Source organism: Syngnathus scovelli, chromosome 6, assembly GCF_024217435.2.
Source record: "Syngnathus scovelli strain Florida chromosome 6, RoL_Ssco_1.2, whole genome shotgun sequence".
Taxonomy (NCBI): Eukaryota; Metazoa; Chordata; class Actinopteri; order Syngnathiformes; family Syngnathidae; genus Syngnathus; species Syngnathus scovelli.
In genome coordinates this window covers 5993994-6016543 of record NC_090852.1, presented here as the reverse complement: position 1 = coordinate 6016543, position 22550 = coordinate 5993994, and the positions used below count along the sequence as shown (strand labels likewise).

General features: G+C 43.5%; 2 protein-coding genes across 6 annotated transcripts in view; one reads left to right on the top strand and one right to left on the bottom strand.

The window, feature by feature from the left end:
- The window catches only part of syt7a (synaptotagmin VIIa), a 92477-nt gene extending 80971 nt beyond the window's left edge, over window positions 1–11506 (top strand). For 3 of the 5 annotated variants that reach the window (XM_049722094.2, XM_068651135.1, XM_049722093.2), the window contains one exon: window positions 797–8056. In XM_049722094.2, coding sequence (XP_049578051.1) covers window positions 797–901 — 105 coding nt within the window. In that variant the 3' untranslated portion in view covers window positions 902–8056. Of the gene's footprint in view, window positions 1–796; window positions 8057–9362; window positions 9462–10029; window positions 10079–10480 lie in introns of those variants that run through there. The other 2 variants (XR_007481955.2, XR_007481956.2) reach the window with 2 other exon arrangements.
- A 5986-nt stretch (window positions 11507–17492) lies between these two features.
- LOC125970136 (leucine-rich repeat-containing protein 10B) lies at window positions 17493–19836 on the bottom strand. The gene is given in 1 exon segment (XM_049722157.2): window positions 17493–19836. A coding segment is annotated over 1 exon segment (1137 nt). The 3' UTR covers window positions 17493–18699.
- Between the last annotated feature and the right edge of the window lie 2714 nt (window positions 19837–22550).

Below are 22550 nucleotides of genomic sequence, written 5' to 3'. Positions count from 1 at the left end.
AGTTACAGCCCTACGAATAGTGTATCTTAATTAATTCTGCTACATTAGTGCTGTATCGTGAAATCCTTTTCTACAAGTTGACAGAAGGTACAATTAAATTATTTTTCGACCTGCCATCATTCACGCGACAAAATAATAGCGTTTTGATTGCACGCTGACTTACTCACACTGGGTAAATTAGCAGTTTTGTTTGGTGCTTTGATCACTGCCGGAGCTAGAGGGGGGGCTGCGGGGGCACTGACCCACCCCCTCGGCAGGTGCACATAATTGACAGCTGGATATTTTCTTTTTTTTTTTTTTTGGTCTATATTTCCATCCATAACGTGCATGGAACACACAATAAATCTTTATTGGGATTTTGTCAAGAGTGTTTCCATCCATCTATCCATTTTCTGAACCGCTTAGTCCCTACGGGGGTCGCGGGCGTGCTGGAGCCTATCCCAACCATCAACGGGCAGTAGGCGGGGGACACCCTGAACCGGTTGCCAGCCAATCGCAGGGCACACAGAGACAAACAACCATCCGCACTCGCACTCACACCTAGGGACAATTTGGAGTGCTCAATCGGCCTACTAAGCATGTTTTTGGGATGTGGGAGGAAACCCACGCGGGCCCGGGGAGAACATGCAAACTCCACACAGGGAGGGCTGGAGGTGGAATCGAACCCGCACCCTCCTAAGTGTGAGGCGGACGTGCTACCCAGTGCGCCACCGGGTGCACTGTTTCAAACGGTGTCTGAAAAAACTTTTTCAGCCATCAGATTGAAGATATTCAATATTGATTTTCCTTCTGTTAGATCTACCTGTCGTGGAAGAGTGGTCCAGCGGAGGTGAAGCACTGGAAAGACATGCTGGCGCGGCCGCGCACCAACGTGGCCCAGTGGCACGCTCTCAAGGCCTGATGGCACCGCCCACTTTCCTCCATGGCCCCTCCCCCCTTCCTCAGCCCTCCCAGTCCCGTCCTTATGCACAAGACTGACTTGCTGCCGGGCCACGAAACACGGGTACAATTAGCCATCTGCTCTCTTAAACCTTTAAACTCTTTCTCTTATTCCTCCTTTCATACACGCCTGTCTGCATTTTTGTTTCCCACCACTCTGTCAATGTTTCTGTTTTTGACTCCTTCTGCACTTCTGACCTTAGTTTCAATCTGCGGCCCCCTTTGGTCCTGAACTGCACTGCAGCCACTGACCCGTGAAGGTGCCAGTCCCTTGGGATCACATAGAATCTTAAATAACTTCATATAGTGTATAATAATTTCAGAACACAATACTATCCAGTATGTACTGTATGTACATAAACATGAATATATTAATTAGGCTTCTAGATTGGCCGTTCCCTCTTACACAAACATCCATCTGTTGCTCTTTCCATTCATTTGTCTTCATTGTGCTGTATCTTCCATTATGTTGCTCCCTCCTTTTACGTGCAGTTAGTGTGGTTTAATGTTTGGCTTAAGCCGTAGAAAGCAATCAATCCTGTTTTTTTTTTTTTTTTTTTTTTTTTTTTTTTGATGAAACCAGCTGAGCTCAAGATGGTATTGTTGATACTCGTGTCTCGCTCCTCTTTTCTCTTCTATTCTCTCATTTCCTCTTTATTGTTCCCTTTTTTCTTATCCTCTGGCACAATATTAGTGCCCCCCACCCCGACAACCGCCATCCCCCCCTCCCCATGTCGTCTGTGTGCTGTGGGTGCTGTGCTGTAGCTCAAAACAAAACTAGAGTTTAAAAGATATACTGTACATGTACTGAACTTTTCCGAAGCTGGAAAAGCAGGAACATGACAAACTCATGAGGCGGATCACTCCTGATTTTTTCTGAAAATAAGCCCTTGACACGGAGAGAGAAAAAAGAAGACATGGAGGAAAACAAAACAAAACAAAACAACAACTCTAAATCCCAGACGCTACGATGATGTCATTTTTTCACAGCGAAGGAGGGAACCACTTTCAAATGTTCTTGCGACAAAGGCAACGCAAGGGTTGTGCTGTTTTGTGTGCATGCCTTCCAATGTGCGCACTCACTTCAATTTGTGGATTGAATTCTTCGTGCTACCCTGTGCTCTTGTTTTTGCCCTGTTGTGCTGAACATCTCAAAGAATCGCTCCATCGTCCCAAACCTGTTTGCCTCCGTGGCGCATCTGGTATTAAGTGTGTGCGCGCGCGTGCATGGTGGAGTAACACGATTCAAGTCTTCTCTTTTCTCTTTCTCTCTTCTTACTGCCATCGCTTCCCCATCCTCTTTTACTGCCCTGCCTTCTGAACAAGGGCACGGGGGAAGTTCTATCTGCACTTTTTCAAAACGTAATAATAATAATGACAACCTTGAGGTTGAGGATGGTTTTGATGATGATTATAGGAGCGGTGAAAATGAAGGGAGGAATGAGCGAAAAGGCAAGTTGGGGAGAGGTCGCCTCTGCGCTGTGACTTGAGGGCGTGGAGATGCGGAAGAGGACATGGAGGACGGATGAAGGGCTCTCGTTCGCCTCTTTTTGTGCCGCTTGTTATTTTCGGCGTGTTCGCTGGCGTGCATTTGAATATTTCCTCTTGGCGCTTTGCTGTGGAGAGAAAGATCTCGTCCTTGCCTCGCTTGCATAATGAGGCTCGCCGAGCCAGTATTGTGACATAACGTGTTAAAAGCATGATCAGAGCTTCGACTGGGAGAGCAACGTCGTCTGTATGTTGTCTGCCGGTGTCGTGATCAGTCAGGCCGGGAGTAGATTCTGACTTTGTTGCTGACCCCCACCAAAAAAAACGATAACATGGAATTTTGTTTCGCACTCCGTGGGTGTGATTTTTGAGGATGGACTGATCTGTGACTGTGAGATAGTGGAGAAGCAGATAATCTTTTTCCCGGGGTGCTTGAGAGCAGCGCTGTGTTTTGTCAGCCACAGTCAACTCAAATTCGCCCACAGTAAATAAAATAGATTTCCACGGACAGCATGGAAGAACCTTTTTTTTTTAATCCAATCTGGGAGTGTTGGTGTGTCAAATTTACAAGAAACATTTATACATTGTTTAACAACTGCACTTGACATAGGGGTTGCCATTGATCATGCTGTTATGTATTTTTCTTTTGTTAAAAAAAATAATAATTTCGTGGAAGTTCTGCTAGGCTCAATAGCAAAAGGCTTAAAACTCCTGGGTCAAAACTAACTCAAGTTGGGTGCAATAGGGTCTAACCCAATCTTGAGTAAAGGTAACCCAATTAGCTTAAAATCCACAGTGAGTGTGTTAGGAAAACCCTCTAGCATTTTTTAGTGTTTGTATAATAATTTGTTACCAGGCAGTACAATTTGCTTGCTCCTCTGGATTTGTTCATTTTCTTTCTTTTATTTAATCTCATTTGCTGCATTGTCATGTAGAGAGCAGAGATAACCTCTGTCTTCTGTTTGGCTCTGCATTAGAGAGACAAGCCCGAGTTAGCAAGTGTGAGTAGTGGGCCACTCAAGCGCACAAGCAACAAACTTCGCTTCAAGATTATGTCATTGCCATCAGCTAAATCTTAATCTTAGTCTTATCTGCACAAGATTAGACATCTCCTCTGCCTCGAAGATACTCTGGCCTGTTCGTGTGTCCATTCCTTGGACAGAAGGGAACACAGTTTGCTGAGGCGACATTTGCCAGGAAAAAAAAATGGAGTGTGCCCTAATTAGCAATCATAAAGATGCTGGAAAAGGCTAAAATGGAGGAAGATAATCACCCAGCCGGTTTCCTAAGGTTAAAATGCAGGTGATGCACTTGCACTGCGTTTTCTTTTCAACGTAATTACACAGTGTTCAAGGAGGGATAAATCGCCCCACTCGACCCAGTAAACTGGCATTATTCAAGTTTTGTGTTCTGCTGCTGCTGCAAGTAGAATTGAGGCAGGTAGCTTGCTAGGTGGCACAGAGTGCTTGTGTTTTCCTTCATGCAAATTTGTGAAGTCACCCTATCACCTTGGTTTCAACGAAAATATCCCTTAGGTACAATTTGTGATAATGACCTATGTTTTTTTGTTTTTGTTTCCATGATTACATCTAATGCAAACCACACGAATAGTCATACTCAAGGTTGCTAAGTGAATAAACATTAGGATGCACTTTTTATGATTATTCCAAAAGTTGCATAACAAACAACCTCTCTTTGCCAGCTGCTCTAAAAGCAGCACAATTAGAACGAAGGCCATTTAAAACAATATAAAAGAGAAAGCAATTTGCCAACCTAACTTTTTATGGAATTAGCACCTGTCGTCGTGACAGTTGTGACCAGACCAGAGTTACTTTTCAGGTTTTTAGAAAGTTTTACGTCTGACTAGCCAAAACCGGTCGCCACCACTGTTGGAAAAATACTTCTGGTGTGATGTCATCAGGGAAGGCGTGCATGCATAGATTGGAACAGCTGAATCAGCAAATTGTCGTTTTGGGTCGTGTGTGAGTCGCAACCTTACGCAGGCAGACTCGACCTCCAGCCCCAAACTCGCCTTTGGACTCGTTTGAAGCATTTGTTAAAAACCAGTGTGACTTCTTTCAATCAAAGTTGAAGCAAGCGTTATTTGAATTGTAACAATAACGAGAGTCAATATATATTTTTCTTTTTGTTCACATTTGATTGTCGGTCAGTATGTGTGTGTGTGTGTGCGTGCGTGCGTGCGTGCGTGCGTGCGTGCGTGCGTGCGTGCGTGCGTGCGCGCGCGTGTGTGTGTGCTTTAGTGTTCTTGTGTTGGGTTTCTTTCTTTTCAAACGTGATAAGGAAATGCTTCTGTTTTTGACAACTTTATGTAAATATCCTTGATGGAAATGAACGTTTGTTGTTCAACGAGTTTTCCTTTGTCACTTGAAATGATGAAGAAAACACGTTCGTGATAACAGTGGTGATGTTGACCATGCCGATTCTAACAGCCCTTTTTGAATAAGGGCTTTTGATGTCCACTTTATTTTTGTGGGAGGGGGTCCCTGCACTTGGAGGAGGAAAAGGGAAAGGAGTGCTAGCCGATGCATCCCGGGCCCACTGTAGCAACACTGCCACGTAGCTTTGCTCCTGGAAATTGAATGTGGGAGGAGTCTGAGCCACTAATGCACTCAGATATGTGTTTTTATGCCAAGCATCAAAAGGCCGTCGCTCTGCCCCGCCCGGGTCCGTTCGTCTCATTCTGTCCTCTTATAGGCTTTGGGATTGACTCTAATGCCTTTGTGTTGGACAGGATTGACCATGCTCACACGCTGATGATGCCAGAGCAAATTTGGAGGCGGGCATTATCCAGCTAGAGGCCAGAAGTGGATAAGCACCCAGCAACCCTGAGGAATATTTGCGTGTATTTGTCTCATTTAGCACTACAAAAGCGTCTTGCTAGCTTGCGCGTGAAATTTAGCGAGACAAATTATTGGATTAGAGGTACCTGCAAACTATCAACACATGTGGGAGAATTGACCAACAATATATAGTATATATTTTTTTTAATCATCAGATTTTGACCAGAATTGTTTGACAAAGCCACATGCCAAAATTGAAAACGCACAATCTGGCTCCCATTATTTCCATCCATGTCCACTGTAATGACGACTATGGTTTCCCATTTCATATTTCAGACCGGCCCCAACCACAAAAGTGCTACAGTTACTCCAGCAGCCGGCAAAAAGGACTGCCAATGCGCTCTGGCCTCCATATGTAATGTCATCCCATCGCAGGCATCCCAAGGGGGGTGGGGCGAGGGCAGACAACGCACATTTATCGATGCTCTAAAAATAATCTTTGACTCCACATCCATTTGCTCTCTTTTGCCGGTTGAAGTAATAATAATTATAAAATAATAAAGCAGCTTGGATCCACTGCCATCATATGTGGGAAATCGAAGGGGGGGTCATCACAGTTCTTTTGGGATGCTGCGACTAGCACTTGCGTTTCTTCACCTCCTCTCTGGACTTGCTGTGGCTCACCTCCTCAACAAAGAGTGCTCAAGCTTCAATACACACAATTGTGATGTGTACAATCTAATTCCATGTATTGATTTCTTTCTGTATTTTTGCCAACTTTGTAAAGTGTATAAATATCTATAAATATATGAACAAGACAGTACTGTATAGATTTTAGCTGCCTGGTAAGGTTCCTAGTATATACTTGGTAGACTAAAAGAAGTGTAGAGCTGTTCAAAAGCCAGTTACTGACATTTGCGCAGTAACTCGGCGCCACTGGCACTTTTTATATCCTTCGTTTTAGCCCTGCTTGATTTTTTTATTCTCGCCAGTGGGAGCCAAAGTGTGTTGTTCTTAATTTTGTCCCTTTGTTACTTTGTTCTTTTGTTGCTGTTTTTTTTTTTTACAAGACACAGCAAGGTTCTGGCAGTCAGGAGAGTGCGGTGGAACGCAGACATTAGTGCATTAATGTGTGTGCATGTGCATCAAGTGTGTGTCCACCCACGCAAGTGCTTGTGCTCTTTGTGCAAAGCCCCTTTCCTTCCGATGTTAGCCGCCGTGCGTTCAGGTGCAGGATGACCACGTTGGGTGAAGTTGGCAGACCCCACCCCCTCCATGACCACTCAACTCCTTCATTACAAAACTCCATTTTAATCCTCCACCAAGTATAGATTTCCAGTTCCTCCACTCGATTGTTCATTTACTCTCCCATTCAAACGGTAATGCATACACCTCCAGAGTCTAATTCAGCAGTAATCCATGCTCCCTCATCTATCTGGGATTCACTGCCCATTAGCGGCTCCTAATCTGCGCCGTTTATTTTTTTACGTGTCTGCCGAGCTCTGTGGACCAGACATTGATCAAGCACAAAAAAAATAGAAGGTAGAGCCTTGCACCTCCTCCCCAGGGCGGAGTAGTAAAAACAGAAGCAGTGAATAAAAGCTACATAGGGAAATTGTATGGCCCAGTCAGGTCGGTCAGATTTATGTACTGATTCGCGGTCTTGTGCTAACAACCTGAAATGATCTAGACCAGAGGTGTTAAACTCATTTTTTTCGCGGGCCGCATCGTAGTCATGGTTTCCTTCGGAGGGCCATTATGACTGTGACTTATATTATATACAGGATAGGCTACACAATAAACTGATAACTAATTTTGAAATCACATACTAGTAAAAACTGTTCAAATTTTTTAAAAAGATGAATGGTAATAAAAACTGCTAGCAATTTCTCTATTTTTCCAAAAGTGAAGGCAATTTGTAATTTTAGAACTGACACATAAAGTCCATGCACAATTTGTCTTTGCGGGCCACATGATGTTACTGGCCGCATCTGGCCCCCGGGCCTTGAGTTTGACACCTATGATCCATACAATCAAAATGAAACTTCCATTTCAAAGTTGTCACAGGTCGAGCTGAAGTCATAAGACCCTGCAGAGTGAATTTCTATATTGGTGACCCCATGAGCCCATAAAGCTACCTTCTCATAAGCGGCCATGCTTTTCCTGGTCCCTCGCGTGCTGGACAAAGGGCAGCTGTCAGCACGGCCAACTTGAGGTCCAAAGCAGCCAAGCGCAAGCCTGCTTGGCACCTCGTTTGTAGCAAGAGACTGACTAAGATCAGCCTTAATGATGCGACCCGCTCGCTTATCGGAACTGTTTGTTAACGGATCATTGCGACTCCTCCCTTACCCACTCTAACTTTCAAACTAAGTGCTCTGACGTGTTACCCGGTTGCTCCGTACATACGTGTGTTGCGCTTCTGTTGCCGTCTCGTCTCCGTGTTGGCGTCGCATTAGGTTCTTACCGGGCGGCCTCCGCAGACGTCCTCGGCCTCTTGACACCACAAGTTGTATTGTTGCTTCGACGCCATTCTGCTGCTTCTGTACCTGCCAATCTCGCCGACCTGGCTTGAGGAGGCAGAAGAGCCCAGTGAGGCAGCAGAGCGGTTACTCGCTATCGTGGATCAGAAGGTCAAAGCGAGGACGTCTGGAAGTCACTTTGGTTTTGCGTTCCATTTTTTTTTTTCAGCCTCTCCTGTTTTTGGGCCGAACAGACTGTGATCTTACTGGTGGTCGTTGTTCTCCTCCCATCAGTGTTAGAGTGTGATGGACGGAGCCATGGAGCTGAGCTCTGATTTTGTTCCATATTAAAGAATCATTTTTACAACATCGGCTTTCTCAGTGATTGATGAATCATTTTCTAAGGCAAACTTGCTGGTAATTATTGTAACGTATTGTGAGTTCATTATATGTTGCTTATTGTTGAAATAAGTTAAATAGATTTTCATGAAATTGAAGACAGGGAATTTAATTTGAGCAAATAAATGTATACTCGAATTTTGACTTGAAGTGAAGGTAAACCTCGAGAAATATTATCACATTTGTTTCCATATATAATATTTTTGATGGCAGCATAATGCGTAGAGGCTATTTTTCTTCACTTGCAATAATAATATCCACAGTACATTCCATACAATTCAATTTAAAAAAAATAAGACGTTTTGTGTGAAAATCTGAGAAATATAGAGTAAATGACAACATGTTAATTTGCCTTCTTTTCATTACATCAGCAGCAGAAATATCTCAATGTATTTAACTCCAAGCTGTCTGTGCCAGATTGGCCAATTAAGAGAAGTCCAAATGAAGCAGGACGTAGATAAGAAGGAACATCAATGCAGTGAGGCGGAGCCAAGGCGACTCAGAGAGCCGACTCGCAAGTAAAAAAGGCTCTCAGCTGCCCCCCCCCCCCCCCCCCTAAATTTTTCTCAAATGTAAGCCGAATTGATTTATTCTAAAAAATAATACTTCTGATTAATTTTCCCCTCGGCATTGCGATTAAATGAGCAATTATTTATTTTAAGGTCCTGTACTCAATATTAAATTAAAAAAAAAAAAACTATTTGTGTACAGCATCAGTGAGGCCAAGCAGCTATTGTGGCAAAACAATGTCATGGTCTACCTCGGGAAGCTAGGGTTTCAAACTAGAGTTTTAATTTAGGGTTAGGGTTTCAAACTAGGGTTCGAAATTCAAACTAGGGTTTCAAACTCGGGTTAAGGTTTCAAACTAGGGTTAAAGTGTCAAACTAGGGTTTCAAATTAGAGTCAAAGTTTTAAAGTGGGGTTTCAAATTAGGGTTAGGTTTCAAATAAAGATTTCAAATTAGGGTTAATGTTTCATAATAGGATTCAACTGCAGTAGGTGCCACAGTAGTGATGCGACTTCATTTGCGACCAAAATCACCGCCTGGCTTCCCCCTGTCAAATGGAGCCTCTGCAAATAGATGATTAGAAATATGAAATATGCCAGCGATATGCACATTGTATTTAAGAGAAAAGAAGCAGGAAATGAGACTGTCACTTTCAATGTCGGAGGCGTTTCCCTCAAGTTATTTTTGCGGGCCAAGATAATAAAGTGCTCCAGACATGCCATGACAAGATGTCAGGCAAAAAGTAATTATATATTTTATTTTTCTAAGCTGCAGTGAAAGCAACAGCTTGGTAAAGATGGGCCATGCAGACTGGCAGCCTTGGACAGATGGGAGGGAGGAAGACGAGCAAAAAGTGGCGTGATAGAGGTGAGGATGCAGCATGAGACCAGTTGCTGGGGGAAAAAGGGAGGGACAAAAAGATGTGCAAACAGTGTGATTATCTGTGTCACATTTATTGATGCACTAATCCAAAGGATGGGGAAGCTGTCACTGAGTGGGGGCCGGGGGGAATCAGATTTCGTGTGGTGAACACACACTAAAGTTATCATGCTGTGAGTTTGAAGTATCCATCTTGAATCCGCAGGCACAAAAGCACAGCAAAAGAATTAACATCGCACTGTTTAATAGCGTGATGACTGTTTTAAATGGCTGAGTTAATTTGAGTGGGGGAAATGTACAAGGGAATTAGGTTGTCGGAAAAATCACAGATATTCAGCTCAGGCTGCTTTTTTTCTGTCTCTTAAATGTCTTCAATACACCAGAGGGTGTCTGAGATGATAATGTGATGTACGTGTAGATGTATTGCATACAGATGGCGAGAAGATATTTTCTTCAAAGTGTCATCCTGCCTCTGCTGGACGTTTTTATCAAGGTGTCAAAGTAAATTTCAAATCATCCATCAATTTTACATAACCTCCCTTTTATATCGTTTTAGGGCAATTTGGTGTCATACTGCCATCGAGTGGCCAAACGTTGAATTGAAGGTAGGCTCGTTTATATTTTAAGAAACAAGAGAAAAAGATAATAGCAGACAAAGAGACCAAACTATACTATTCTAGGTCTACATTTTCGAACCCTTAAGACTTATAATTTGTATCTTTTCAACACCATCCATATGATTCCGCAGAGCTACACTCCATTTGTAGCATTGTGTTTTGTTTTATTGGACATAACATGCTTTAGTGATATAGCTACATTGTTGTGAGAATGAATGCAATTTAAGGGCGTTGTTTTCAAAAGCTCTTTGGCACTCATTTAATAAAGACTCACGTACATCACTGTCCACTACAAATCCCATTTGTGACACCTTCCAGTTGAGCTGTGTTCCATTAAATCTCAAAGAAAGCCATCCAGACAATATTTGCCTCTTTTATTTGTGCTTACAGTGGCGGCCAGCATGCCTCGAGGATTTTGTCATCCATCAGTGTATCCAATGACGTTTCTATTACTGTATGGTTGCACATGGCTGAGCAGCAGTGAACGGTTGTGATGACTGAGAGGTTGGGAATGACCACCAACAACCCCCATGATCTTCTTCTGGGTAGAGAATGTGATTATGTGAAGGAGTAGCAGAGGGGGAAAATGGAGGGATATTATATAGAAAAAATTCTAGCCATTGCACTGTTGGGAATGTGACACACTGAATTTGAACTAAAACTAGGTAGAGAGCGGTCTCAGGAGACAAGAAAGAAAATCTTAGACAAACAAAGATAAAAATTAGCAACAGAAACAACAAAACCAAACAAAAACTCAGAAAAAACGGACAACTAAATACATAAATAAATTTTTAGTTGAGCCCATAAAAGCAGAATCTCAGTATCATTTGTCAGTAGATTGTGCAGCGATGGCATCATGGTGGTGGCATCTATCCAAGACTTGTACCTGTCCAGGACCAGGAAACATGCAAGTAACATCTCTACAGACCATTCTCACCCAGGTTGCAGTCTGTTTGAACTACTCCCCTCCAGATGGCGTTATAGAGCTCTGTACACTAAAACCAGCAGACACAGAGACAGCTTCTTCCCCCAGGCTGTTGCTCTGATGAACTCACACCACTCTTAAGAGTCTCAGAGTCATCCTGCTCTCCACATCTTTTTTGAATTGTCTACACTGTTTGTACTATGTGTCCTCTCTGCATCCATTGCAGCCTGGTCATCCTAGAAGAGGGACCCTCCCATCTGTGGTCTCTTCTCAAGGTTTCTCATTTCCCCTAGCTGGAGTTTTGAGTTTTTCCTTGCCCTCTTGGGAGTTTAAGATCAGGGGATGTTTGAGAATATCTGCCATTTTTCACATGTCCTGAGTGTTGTTGTTCGTCACCTAAATGTTGAACAGAGGCTGTGATTTACCGAAGTCAAATTCCTTGTTTGGCACGCTCAAACATGGCGAATAAAAACTCTTGAATCTTGAAGTTGCATGTTTGTGTTGAGAATCTTGCAGTGCCACTTGGCGGTGTTCGCTGACCTACATAGAGTAAACAAAAAGGCTCAATATTGCGAGTGCGACACAGATTCCTTCAGACATCTGTGGCGTGTCAGCCTCTCCGCCACCCGGTGCTGAGCCCAGACTAAAGCACTTTGTTTTGTCATCACATCACGTGGCCTCAACACTGAGGGTCCAAAAGTGCACGGTGCTGACGTCATGCATACGAAATACATGCTTGCTTTGTCAAAAGAAGACATTTAGTTCGCCAAAAATATTTCTTTACAAAATGTTGCCTGTGGCCCCACTAATCTAAACATGGCATTCTAATCAATATTGGGGTTATGGAATAGGAATTAAGCAGCAAAATGTATTTGTTTTTACCCACCGCCGAGGTGGCCATTTTGTTACTTGCTGTCGACTGAAAATGACATCAGAGTTGCCAACCAATCACGCCTTAGCTTCAGAAAACTGGTGCATTCAGCATAGCTGCGACTCCTGTACACACACACACATACGCACGCAAGCACACGCGCACACACACGCACACATGCACGCGCGCACACACACACAGTTAGTGATAATAATCATGGTGTACATGGTGACATTAACGAGGACACGTACAAAAGGAAACGGTGGATAGCGATAATAAAGTTAAAGTTAAAGTCCCAATGATCGTCACACACACATCTGGGTGTGGTGAAATTTGTCCTCTGCATTTAACCCATCCCCGTGTGATTTTGATCCATCCCCTGGGGGAGAGGGGAGCAGTGAGCAGCAGCGCTGCCGCGCTCGGAAATCATTTGGTGATCTAAGAGACCCCATTACACTGAGTGCCAAGCAAGGAAGAAATGGGTCCCATTTTTTATAGTCTTTGGTATGACCCGGCCAGGGTTTGAACCCACAACCTTCCACTCTCAGGGAGGACACTCTACCACGAGGCCACTGAGCTGGTAATAATAATAAAAAATATATTTGTCTGCATCTTGATATTTAATGCATTCCCCTTCATGCGTGAATCTTGTGTTCCTCGGATGATAAATATTCCAGTAAAGCAATCATCAGATTGAGTATGCTGGGCAACACCAGTAGCAAAGACAGGCAGACACATGAGAGTATGCGGCAGCATGAATATTTCAGCGCGCAGGGGATAAATATTTCACTCTTTCAATGTGAGGAAAAAAGATGCGAGGATTGCGTTACGCTTAGAACCCTCCATGAATAATGACTGTGAGGATGAGAGGAGGACTTGTTAACGTTCAGAGACACAGGTTGCAGAAATGGGAAAAAATAAGTATACAAAGTTGATGATGGAGCGGAGGCCCTGACCTACAAGGAGGTGGCGCTAATGAGCAAGATCGTTACTTGCTACCCGTTTGTAGCCGACCTCCATGTGGACTTGCCTTTTATGGTCTGGCCACGCTTCTTTGTTGGACTTTACAGCAGTGCTTACACAATGCTGACACCGGAAAGAGACTCATGTGTTTACCACGTCATAAATATTTTGTAGCTCTAAATCCAAGACACATGGTCGCCTTGAGGTGTGCCGCGAGGTACATTAAACAGACGCAGTGTAAATTCTGTAAAGTGATGTATACTTCCACGAACAGAAACGGGTAAACTTGGACAGTATTTCCCAAGCTTTATTGAGCCAAGGCACATATTTTACTGAGAAGTAGCCCACTCCACACAGGTGATGCCTTGTACCTTCTGCCATTCCATACTATTTGCTCCATTAAACCATATACCTACTTACTTTCTATTCAACGTGTGCGACGGTTCCATAGTGTAGTGGTTAGTGCTCTGGCCTCTCACGCTAGCGACTCGAATTCAAATCCGGGTGGGACCTATCATAGTTTATCATGGAAAAATGTAGTTACTTGTGTGCTGCCCCATAAAACCATACACCTCCCTGAAGCTTAGGCCTAGGGTGAGGGCTGGAGCTAGGGTTGGGGTTAGTTAGTTAGTAATTAATTCAGGTTAGAACGCTCGTCCTGGTCACGTGACAAGTTTCCCCAGTCGAGTCTAGTGTTGGCTCGCGAGTGAACAATTCGTTCAGAAGAACGAATTTCTTTCAGTGAACGAGAGTGATTAGTTCTTCTTTTCAGTTCAGCATTGAAGCTGCCATGAAGAACATGACGTAACTTCCCGTTTACGAATGCGTCGTGAATTGTATGTCCCGTTCACCAACTGAACATCTGTGAGTTAGTGAGTGAGTGATTTGCATTTCCAGTTAATCGCGAGAACGGATCAGTTAGGGAACGAATCCTGACTTTCCCGTTCGCGAACGAGTTAATGGGTGAACTGCCTTCCCGTGTATCAACGGATCAATCAGTGAAAGTGTTGCGTCTCCTGGCGTGAACTATGTAAGCCAGAATGTAGATTTACGATTTGCCAAGGAAAGAAAGAACCACTCACTGAAACACCACTTCTTTTATGCACGTTTTCTCCAAGCTAACGGCTAACTTTATTGCATGAAGGGATGCGCCGTTATGCAAAAACGGAGAGATTATGTTTCTCTCACTCACTGACTCGTTCACTCACAGATCTGTTCAGTCGGTGAATGGGACATGCAATTCACGGCGCATTCGTGAACGGGAAGTTATGTCATGTTCTTTTTCGTTTTGTTTTACAGCGAGGTGGTACCAGCTTCAGTGCGCATTACCGACATCTACTGGTTGAAGTCATATGAACTGAAAAAAAGAACCAATCACTTTAGGAAGTGATTCGTTCACTCTCGTTCACTGAAAGAGACTCGTTCTTTCGAACGAATCGTTCACTCACGAGCCAACACTATTTTGTACTTAACCAACGCGCGAACGAAATACTGAACGGATAAGAATGACTAGAAGTGAAAACGGAGTGACCGCCGAACTCGCCACGTTTGGCGAGTGGCTCCGTCGCTGCGCTCGAACACCTCAGATTAAGTGTCCGACTCCGCTGCGAAATGTGCTAAACCGTTTAATCCGGCCCGCCAAACCTGAATAAATTGTATTATTGAACATTTTTTGACGTCATTTTTCCTGCAATTAGTATGTTTCCCCAATAGATGGGGAAGCGCCCGCCCGCGCATTTACTCCCGGAAGCCGTGTCAGAAAGCTCGGTGCACACTCACAAGTGCGTGTACCTACTAAGTAGTACGGACTCGGCGCGCTCCGCGGTCTATTTCCATCAGTGCCGAATTTCGAGTGTGGGCCGTGACGTCAGCATTCTCGTAATTCGCGCGCTGAGCTTTCAGATACAGTTTTACGTTGATGCCACCCACAAACCTTCCCCTGGAATCCTTCCACGAAAATGAGTGGCCTGAGGAAAAGAAAGGTGGACACTGAGTGCCGAGTGTTTTTTAAAAAAGAGAGGACAATTTGGCTCGACCTACGTGTGTGAGCAGACGTTCCGCCACATGAACGTCAACAAAGCCTGTCACAGCTCTAGGTTAACGGACCGACACCTCGGCTCTATCCTAAGAATTACCACAACAAATTTTACTCCAGACCATGATGCACTAGCAAAAAAGGGAGACCAACAATACTATTGATTTCTTTATTACTTTATTTAGAAGTATTCTTTCACTGATTCTTCAAGATGATGTATTTGGTCAAAATGTTGCCGTTTGATGTGATTTCGCCTCATTAGATAAACATATTTCATAAATCTGACCTGCAGGCGCTGAAGTGATGGAAACTATTATTCATAATAACAGTGTCGTATTTAATGAGAATCACTGATAGTAGTTTTTTGGGTGAAATATTTTTTTAATGCTGTTAATAAATGCATTTGTTTTCAAAAAGCTTTTTTGGAATATCCATGCTTTACTACCTACTAAAAGTACAAACCTTTTATGCAATGACCTTTACATGTCATTTCTATTACTTCACACAAACAGTACATCCTGGTTCGGCCCCTCGATCAAAATTTAGAACCAAATTTGGCCCACCAGTCAAAAAGTTTGCCCACTCCTTGTCTAGAATCTTTCCGAATGTGATTCGAATGTGCTGAATGATGTGAATTTCAAATTGGAATGACGCAAATTTGAAATGTTGAATGTGCCATTAAGAATGAACGAGGAAAAATTTGTCGTAAATTTGCGAATTTTAAGAAAACGGATAATTTTCGGAACGAGAAAAATGGAAGCGCTCTCGTGAATATTTGGAATACGTCAAAAGTGGAATGGAGTGAATCGGATGAATTATGTGGAAGAAGAAGACAAAAAAGTGACGGGAATAAAATAACTAGTGAAGTGTAATTTGGAATTCCCTCTCTATTCCTGTAGGTGGCCTTAGAATGTCCACCTGGCGTCAGTGACACGGTTCTATTCTATATTTGCTGGTCAGGGAGAATTCAGTTTCAGCAATGTGTGCAATCCTATAATAAGGTAAAGTGGCTGTTGTCGTCCATCACCAACAGCGCTGGTCAAGATCTCCTTTTTAGGACTGAAGTAAACTAGTAGATTGAAAACCGCAGCTGGTGCACAAAGCCATGACATCAGCTCCTTGCCAGGTATAAAAGATACGGGCCTGACAGGGGTTGGGGGGGCTTTTTACATCCATGCCTTGGACCGCTCAACTTTTTGGAAAGACTTCACTCTGACATTGGTTGAATAAAATCTTTTCCCAATCAGCCGTGGTCCCTGAAGTGCTCATTCGTCGGGAAACAGCCTCCGATCACCGAGTGTTTTTTGAAGACCAGCGAAGCAGCAAAGACCATATACCACACTAGAAAATGCAATTTCTGGAGAAATTGCGTGTGAAGGCGAAGACTTTGAATAACTTCTTGTGGAATGATGCCGAATGATGTTGAAATGAGTTGAATTACTTGAGAAATGTGGAAAATAGAAGTGCAAAACGAAATTTTGGAGAATTTGTGGTGAAAATTTGTAATTTTTGGTAAGTGGGAAGTTGTGGAATATGTAGGAAAATGATCAACAGTTGAAAGTTTGAACGGGTTGAATCTGTTGAACAATGTAGAAATTAGAGCAGAAAAATGAAATTTTGGAGAATTTGGTTGAATTAGAAATTTGGAATTTTTGGTAAGTGGGAAGTTGTGGAATAGGTAGAAAAAAGATGAACAGTTGAAAGTTGAAATGGGTTGAATCGGTTGAAAAACGTAGAGAGTAGAAAAACGAAATTTTGGAGAATTTGGTTGAATTTCAAATTTGAAAATTTGGAATTTTTGGTAGATGAGAAGTTGTAGACTAGGTAGGCAAAAGATGAACAGTTGAAAGTTGGAATGGGTTGAATCGGTTGAAAAATTTAGAAATTAGAGGTGAAAAACGAAATTTTGTCGAAATTTTAAAGAAAAATGGAAGCGCTCATCTCGTGAATATTTGGAATACGTCAAAAGTGGAACGGAGTGAATCGGAGGAATTATGTGGAAGAAGAAGTAGGACAAAAAAGTGTGGAGAATAAAATAGAAGAATAATAATAATAGAGAATAGTGTAGAACAGGGCGGTGGACTCGGTCGGATTTTTGCACCGAGTCCGAGTCCGGCCTCTTGACCACCGAGTCCGAGTCTGAGTCCGGCTGTCCATTTTTTCTGTTAATTCATGTGACTGCTTAGTCTTTATTCAAGGCTAATTTAGATCAAAATCTACCAGAACGAACGCAACAACTTTCACACTGGCTAGTTCGGCTTATATAGGATCCCTTGCTGAGAGCGCGGACGTAAAAGTGAGGCGACGTTCCAATCGGACGTCGGATCGATAACATTTTCCCTGCCCTACCGGAGTTGTGCTAGTTCATAACGTAGATCACTCATGGCGTAGTCATAAATGTACGGTTGACAATTTAACCGATAGAAGTGGATACATTGGAACATAACCTACACTCTAATATATTATTTGACATGGTATTAAATGCGTGGCTTTACAAAAATAGTCATTGAAGCCCAACCTTAGCCCTGAGTGCCATTGGCATGAGGCAAAACGCTTGAAAACACACACTCTCGCCCAATTAAATAACCATTCTGAAACACAGGACATGTAAGATAATATTTTTTAATCATTAATTACACCATTATAGCTCAGACATTTATCTGAACACAAATAATTAGTGACGACCCCACAACTATCAAAACACATCAATGATATAAGCTGGGTGACATAATCGTCCTTGACATTGGTACATAATGTAAACATTAGCCTAAGTGCAACTCAACGTGGCCGCATTGATCGTAAGCAGGGCTGTGGACAGTATTCCTACGCGCATTCTCAGCAGCATGATGAAAATAAAATTGAACGTATTTTTTTTATTGTCGGACTCGGTGGACTTGGTCAAATTCAGCACCGAGTCCGAGTCCGGCAAAAATGACCGAGTCCAACCGAGTCCGAGTCCCCGAGTCCGAGTCCACAGCCCTGGTGTAGAATAACATATGTGTGTATATCGCCTTCACACAATAAAGTGAATGGAGTAGACTAACACGTGTGAAGGCCATCGCCTTCACACAATAATAGAGAATGGTGTAGAATAACATATGTGTAAAGGCCATCGCCTTCACACAATAATAGAGAATGGTGTAGAATAACGTGTGAAGGCCATCGCCTTCACACAATGAATAAATGATTACTAATAAATAAATAAATAAATAATAAAAAACGTCTGGCGTTTATACTTGTTTTTATGCCAGTCGTATCACTTTATTTCATCGTATTTATATATTTATTATAAATGTATTATTTATTTATATAAATGTATTATTTATTTACATAAAGGCCGGTCCACGAAAATATTTCTGACACGTAACCGGTCTGTAGCGCAAAAAAGGTTGAGGACCACTGATCTAGTGGACCAGCATATAATTGTTCTTCCTGTCACATATACTTTGTTCGCATAGATAGCAAGAATTAAAATACATTATTTGTAGTCTATGACCTTGACAAATGTATCTCAAATTTTCTTCCCCCATTGAAATGAATGAACATGCTGTTAATCCATTTCAGCAATACACTGCTGCTATTTTGCAGCTGAGAGCAACTGGTGCGCTTCTTTTATTAGAAATGATTAACAGTGACTTCCTCAGGTGGGTGGCAATTTAATAATACAACACACGGACAGTGCTGCTCTGCTTCACAGTAGCCTGAGATGAAACTCATACTTTCATGTTCACAGCGAAAGAAAAAAGTAAATATAAACAGGAGCAAAGAAGCCTGTTGTCCACCTGCCTGCAGATAGTCTGGATGGAGGTTTGATGTCATGCCTCCACCCTCGTCTCCATGTCCTCCTCATATTCATAATACACGTAAGCCCTGTCTTACTCCAGCTCCTCTCCTTGGTACTCCAAGCCCTCGGCCTCGCAGATCAGTTCCTCCGTTTTGTACTCAAACGCCTCCTCGTCGTACTCCAGCTCGCCGCCATCGTACTCGAGGACCGGAGACCCGGCCTCCTCCCCGTCCTCTTCATCGGCAGCTCATCTGGCCCTGCTCTTCTTCAAAATGCCGTGAATTATGAGCTCCTCTCCCGCCAGAGCTGCCTCCTCTTCCTCCTGTCGTCTTCTGTCCTTTCTGGCCTCACGCTCCTCCAAAAACTCCGCAGCGCCCTCCCCGACCACTATCACCTCGTTATTCACTTTAGGAGGCTCCTTGACCGGGTTGTGGTCATAGGAGAAGAGACGAAGGGACTGGAGGCGCTTCAGGCTGGGGAACTCGGATATCTTGTTGCGGTCCAGGTCCAGGATCTCCAAGCCCTCCATGCTTAGAAGGACTTTGGGGAAAGTCTGGAAGCGATTCCCGTAGAGCCACAGTCCCTTCAACGTGTCCATGCGGCACAGGTCAGGAGGCAACGTCTTGAGGCGGTTGTCACCTATCTGCAGGGACTTTAGGTTGGGAAGTTCGTAAAGTTCTTTCGGAAACCATCGAAAGTAGTTGCTCTCCAGCCACAGGCAGCGGAGATTCCGAAGGTTCCTCAGCTCGGGCGGGAGTGTCATGAGGCGGTTGCTGCCCAGGTAGAGGCGGCTGAGGTGAGCCAGCTGACAAATGGCCAGAGGAACATCCTCCATCTTGTTGAAGTCCAGGGCAAGAATCCGCAGACCTTGTAGCTGGGTGATACCCTCAGGAAGAATGCGCAGACTATTTCCACAAACGTAAAGCTTCTCCACATGCGTCAGTCCGCAAACCCGAGCAGGTAAGCGCTTAAATTTCCGGTAGCTCAAGTCCAAGACTGGATCTCCGCTTTCCAACAACTCATCCACCCCCAGAGGAAGTTCTTCTTCCACTTCCTCCTCTTTTTTCTTCTTTTTCTTCCTCTGCACTATTTCCACCTCTTCGCCGTCTTTTCCCTCCTCCTCGTCTTCCTCCTCGTCGCCCTCGCCCTTCCTGGAGGAGTTGCCCATTCTGTGGCCCCCTGACTCTGCGCTTGAGTCAGAGCAGTCATGTGATGTGATGACAGACCAACTTGGTAGCCGCTTTTGTTTTGAGCTTGCAAAAAAACATCACGCCTCAGGCCAATTAACTATCACCATGCCGCACTCCACTAGGCGTCTCTTTGTGCCTTCATCCAACACAATGCCGAGTAATAAAAATAGTAATAGTAGTAATAATAATAGTAGTAGTAATAGTAGTAGTAGTAGTAGTACTGCAGGTAGTCAAGGTCAAATATATAAAAGTCAATTTTGAGTTGAGCCTTTGCCAGTCTGACACTTCACTATCATTAATTTTTAAACACCTTTTAGGTCACATGATCATCACTCCTTATTAATACAGGTTCAACCTTAGCGCTTTAAATTGTCGGCAACTGTCCAACTCAGCTCGGTGACCCTGCCAACGGCAACGAAAAACACTTAAAGGAAGTTGGTGCGGCTAGTCCCCATGAGAAACGGGCAGAGGTCCATCCGAAGGTCTGCTCCACAAAGGCGCAAGTCATTGCACATTTTAGCATCACTGCAAAGCTGACCGCAAGCCGTTTGCGTGGGGGAGAAGGTTCACATTCAACTGCTGTGCTTCCTCCCCCTTCCTTCCTTCCTTCCTTCCTTCCTTCCTTCCTTCCTTCCTTCCTTCCTTCCTTCCTTCCTTCCTTCCTTCCTTCCTTCCCTCTCCCCCACTGTGTAACCGGAACGGCTGGGCATCACATCACATTATCAAGTGCGTGAGTATCAATCGAGACTAACTTGCCTCATTTTTAAATTCATGACAAAGAAAAACCTGACAACAAGCTAAGGTTGAAACTATGGATGGGAAAATATTTGCGAAACTGATGAATGGTATTTACAATCGGAGAAATAAATATGAGCCGTTGGTTTGTCTCACAGCTTTTTATTGACCAGTTTAAAAGCTGTGACGACAACCTCTGGTAACATTCGACTAACAGGACACAAAGCAGGCACACAAACAACGGACAATGTAACAGTCCTTGACCAACATCCACTTTGTTGTTATAGCAATGTCACAATGACCATGCACAACTATTTTTGCAATCTACAGGGTCGGAACATATTCTTAGTTTATGTCATAATGTGTGTAATATTTTTCTGGCTCATAAATATTGTGCAATCAAATGAAGTTGAGTACAGTTGAAACTGAGCGTGCCTTCTTGTGCCGCATGATGACGCATAGTGGCGCCTCATCTTACAAAGTGACCTCTTTTCTCTTCAGTTCAAACAAAAAAAGTTCACTAAAGGGTGGCAACAATTAGCAGACAGTGAATAATTCAACAGTACTGCTTTAATAAGTACAGTGGAGCCTCGGTTTTCGAACGTCCTGGTTCTCGAACAAATCGGTTGTCAAACCTCGCGAGATGAGCCGAGAAGACACGCATGCCAACTGACTCCGTTCGTTATTACGTTCTCGTTACTCTGAGGATTGCATCAACTCTAATCATGCCTCCAAAGGAAGCAAGTGGGAGCGATAAAGCCATCCTAAAACACAAAGACGCTCCTAAAGAAATACGACAGTGAGCGCCCGGCGCGCTGCGGTTGCGCGTCCGGACCAAATTAAGCTCCCTGCGCACTGAGGTCCACTTAAATTTTGGAAAGTACATTGGGCCTTTAAAAATATTTTCTAAATTTTAGCGACCGCTCTGTCACAATAATGCGACCAGCGCGGTGCAGTTGCGCGGTCGGCGGCGCGCAACGGTTGCGCGTTCGGCGGTGCGCTGCAGTTGCGCAATCGGAAAAAAATTAAGCTCCCTGCGCACTGATGTCCACTTAAATTTTGGAAAGTACATCAGGACTTTTAAAATATTTTCTGAATTTCAGCGACAGCTATGTCACAATAATGCCACCAGCGCGGTGCAGTAGCGTGGTCGGCGACGCACTACGGTTGCGCGTTCGGCGGTGCGCTGCAGTTCCGCGATTGGACAAAAATGCGCAAATGAAAAAATGCTTTAAAAAGGCGGGCGTTGTTGTTGTTTTTTGGGCCTGGAACGGATTTTTATATTTTCATTATTTGTAATGACAAAATATGATTTGGAATTCGAACGATTCACTTCTCGAACAGCCTTCTGGAACGGATTGTGTTCGAAAACCGAAGCTCCACTGTATTTGCAAGTATGTTTAACTAAACTCACAAAAGTCCCCTAGTTTGAGTTTAATGCTAGCACATAATTCAAATTGCAGTAGACAGTCTAACAAAACTCATATTGATGCCCTGTTAACAAAGACAACTAATATGTGTTGTCACTGAAGTGAATTTTGAACTTTATGCGTATCTGTATGTTGCATTAGATGATCCACTAGTAGCAAGCAGTAAGACTATCAAACTATTTTTGCTGTACAAAGAAGCTTTAGTTTCAGTAATGTATAAGTACTTAGTAGAAGATAGAAGGGCCAGTTGTCCGTGACCAGGGAGAGCTGAAGGGATGATCTTTTAGAGGAAACAAGCAGACTGAGACTCAAACTGCAGCTGTTACCCAAAGCCGTGACATCAGCTTCTTGTCAGGTATAAAAGCTACGGGCCTGACAAAAGAAGGAGCGGGGGCTCGCTCTAGCTCGGGCTCGCTCGCTCTCGCTCGCCCTCTCTCTCGGGCTTTTTACATCCATGCCTTGGGGCCACTCAACTTTTTGGAAAGACTTCACTCTGACATCGGTTGAATAAAATCTTTTCCCAATCA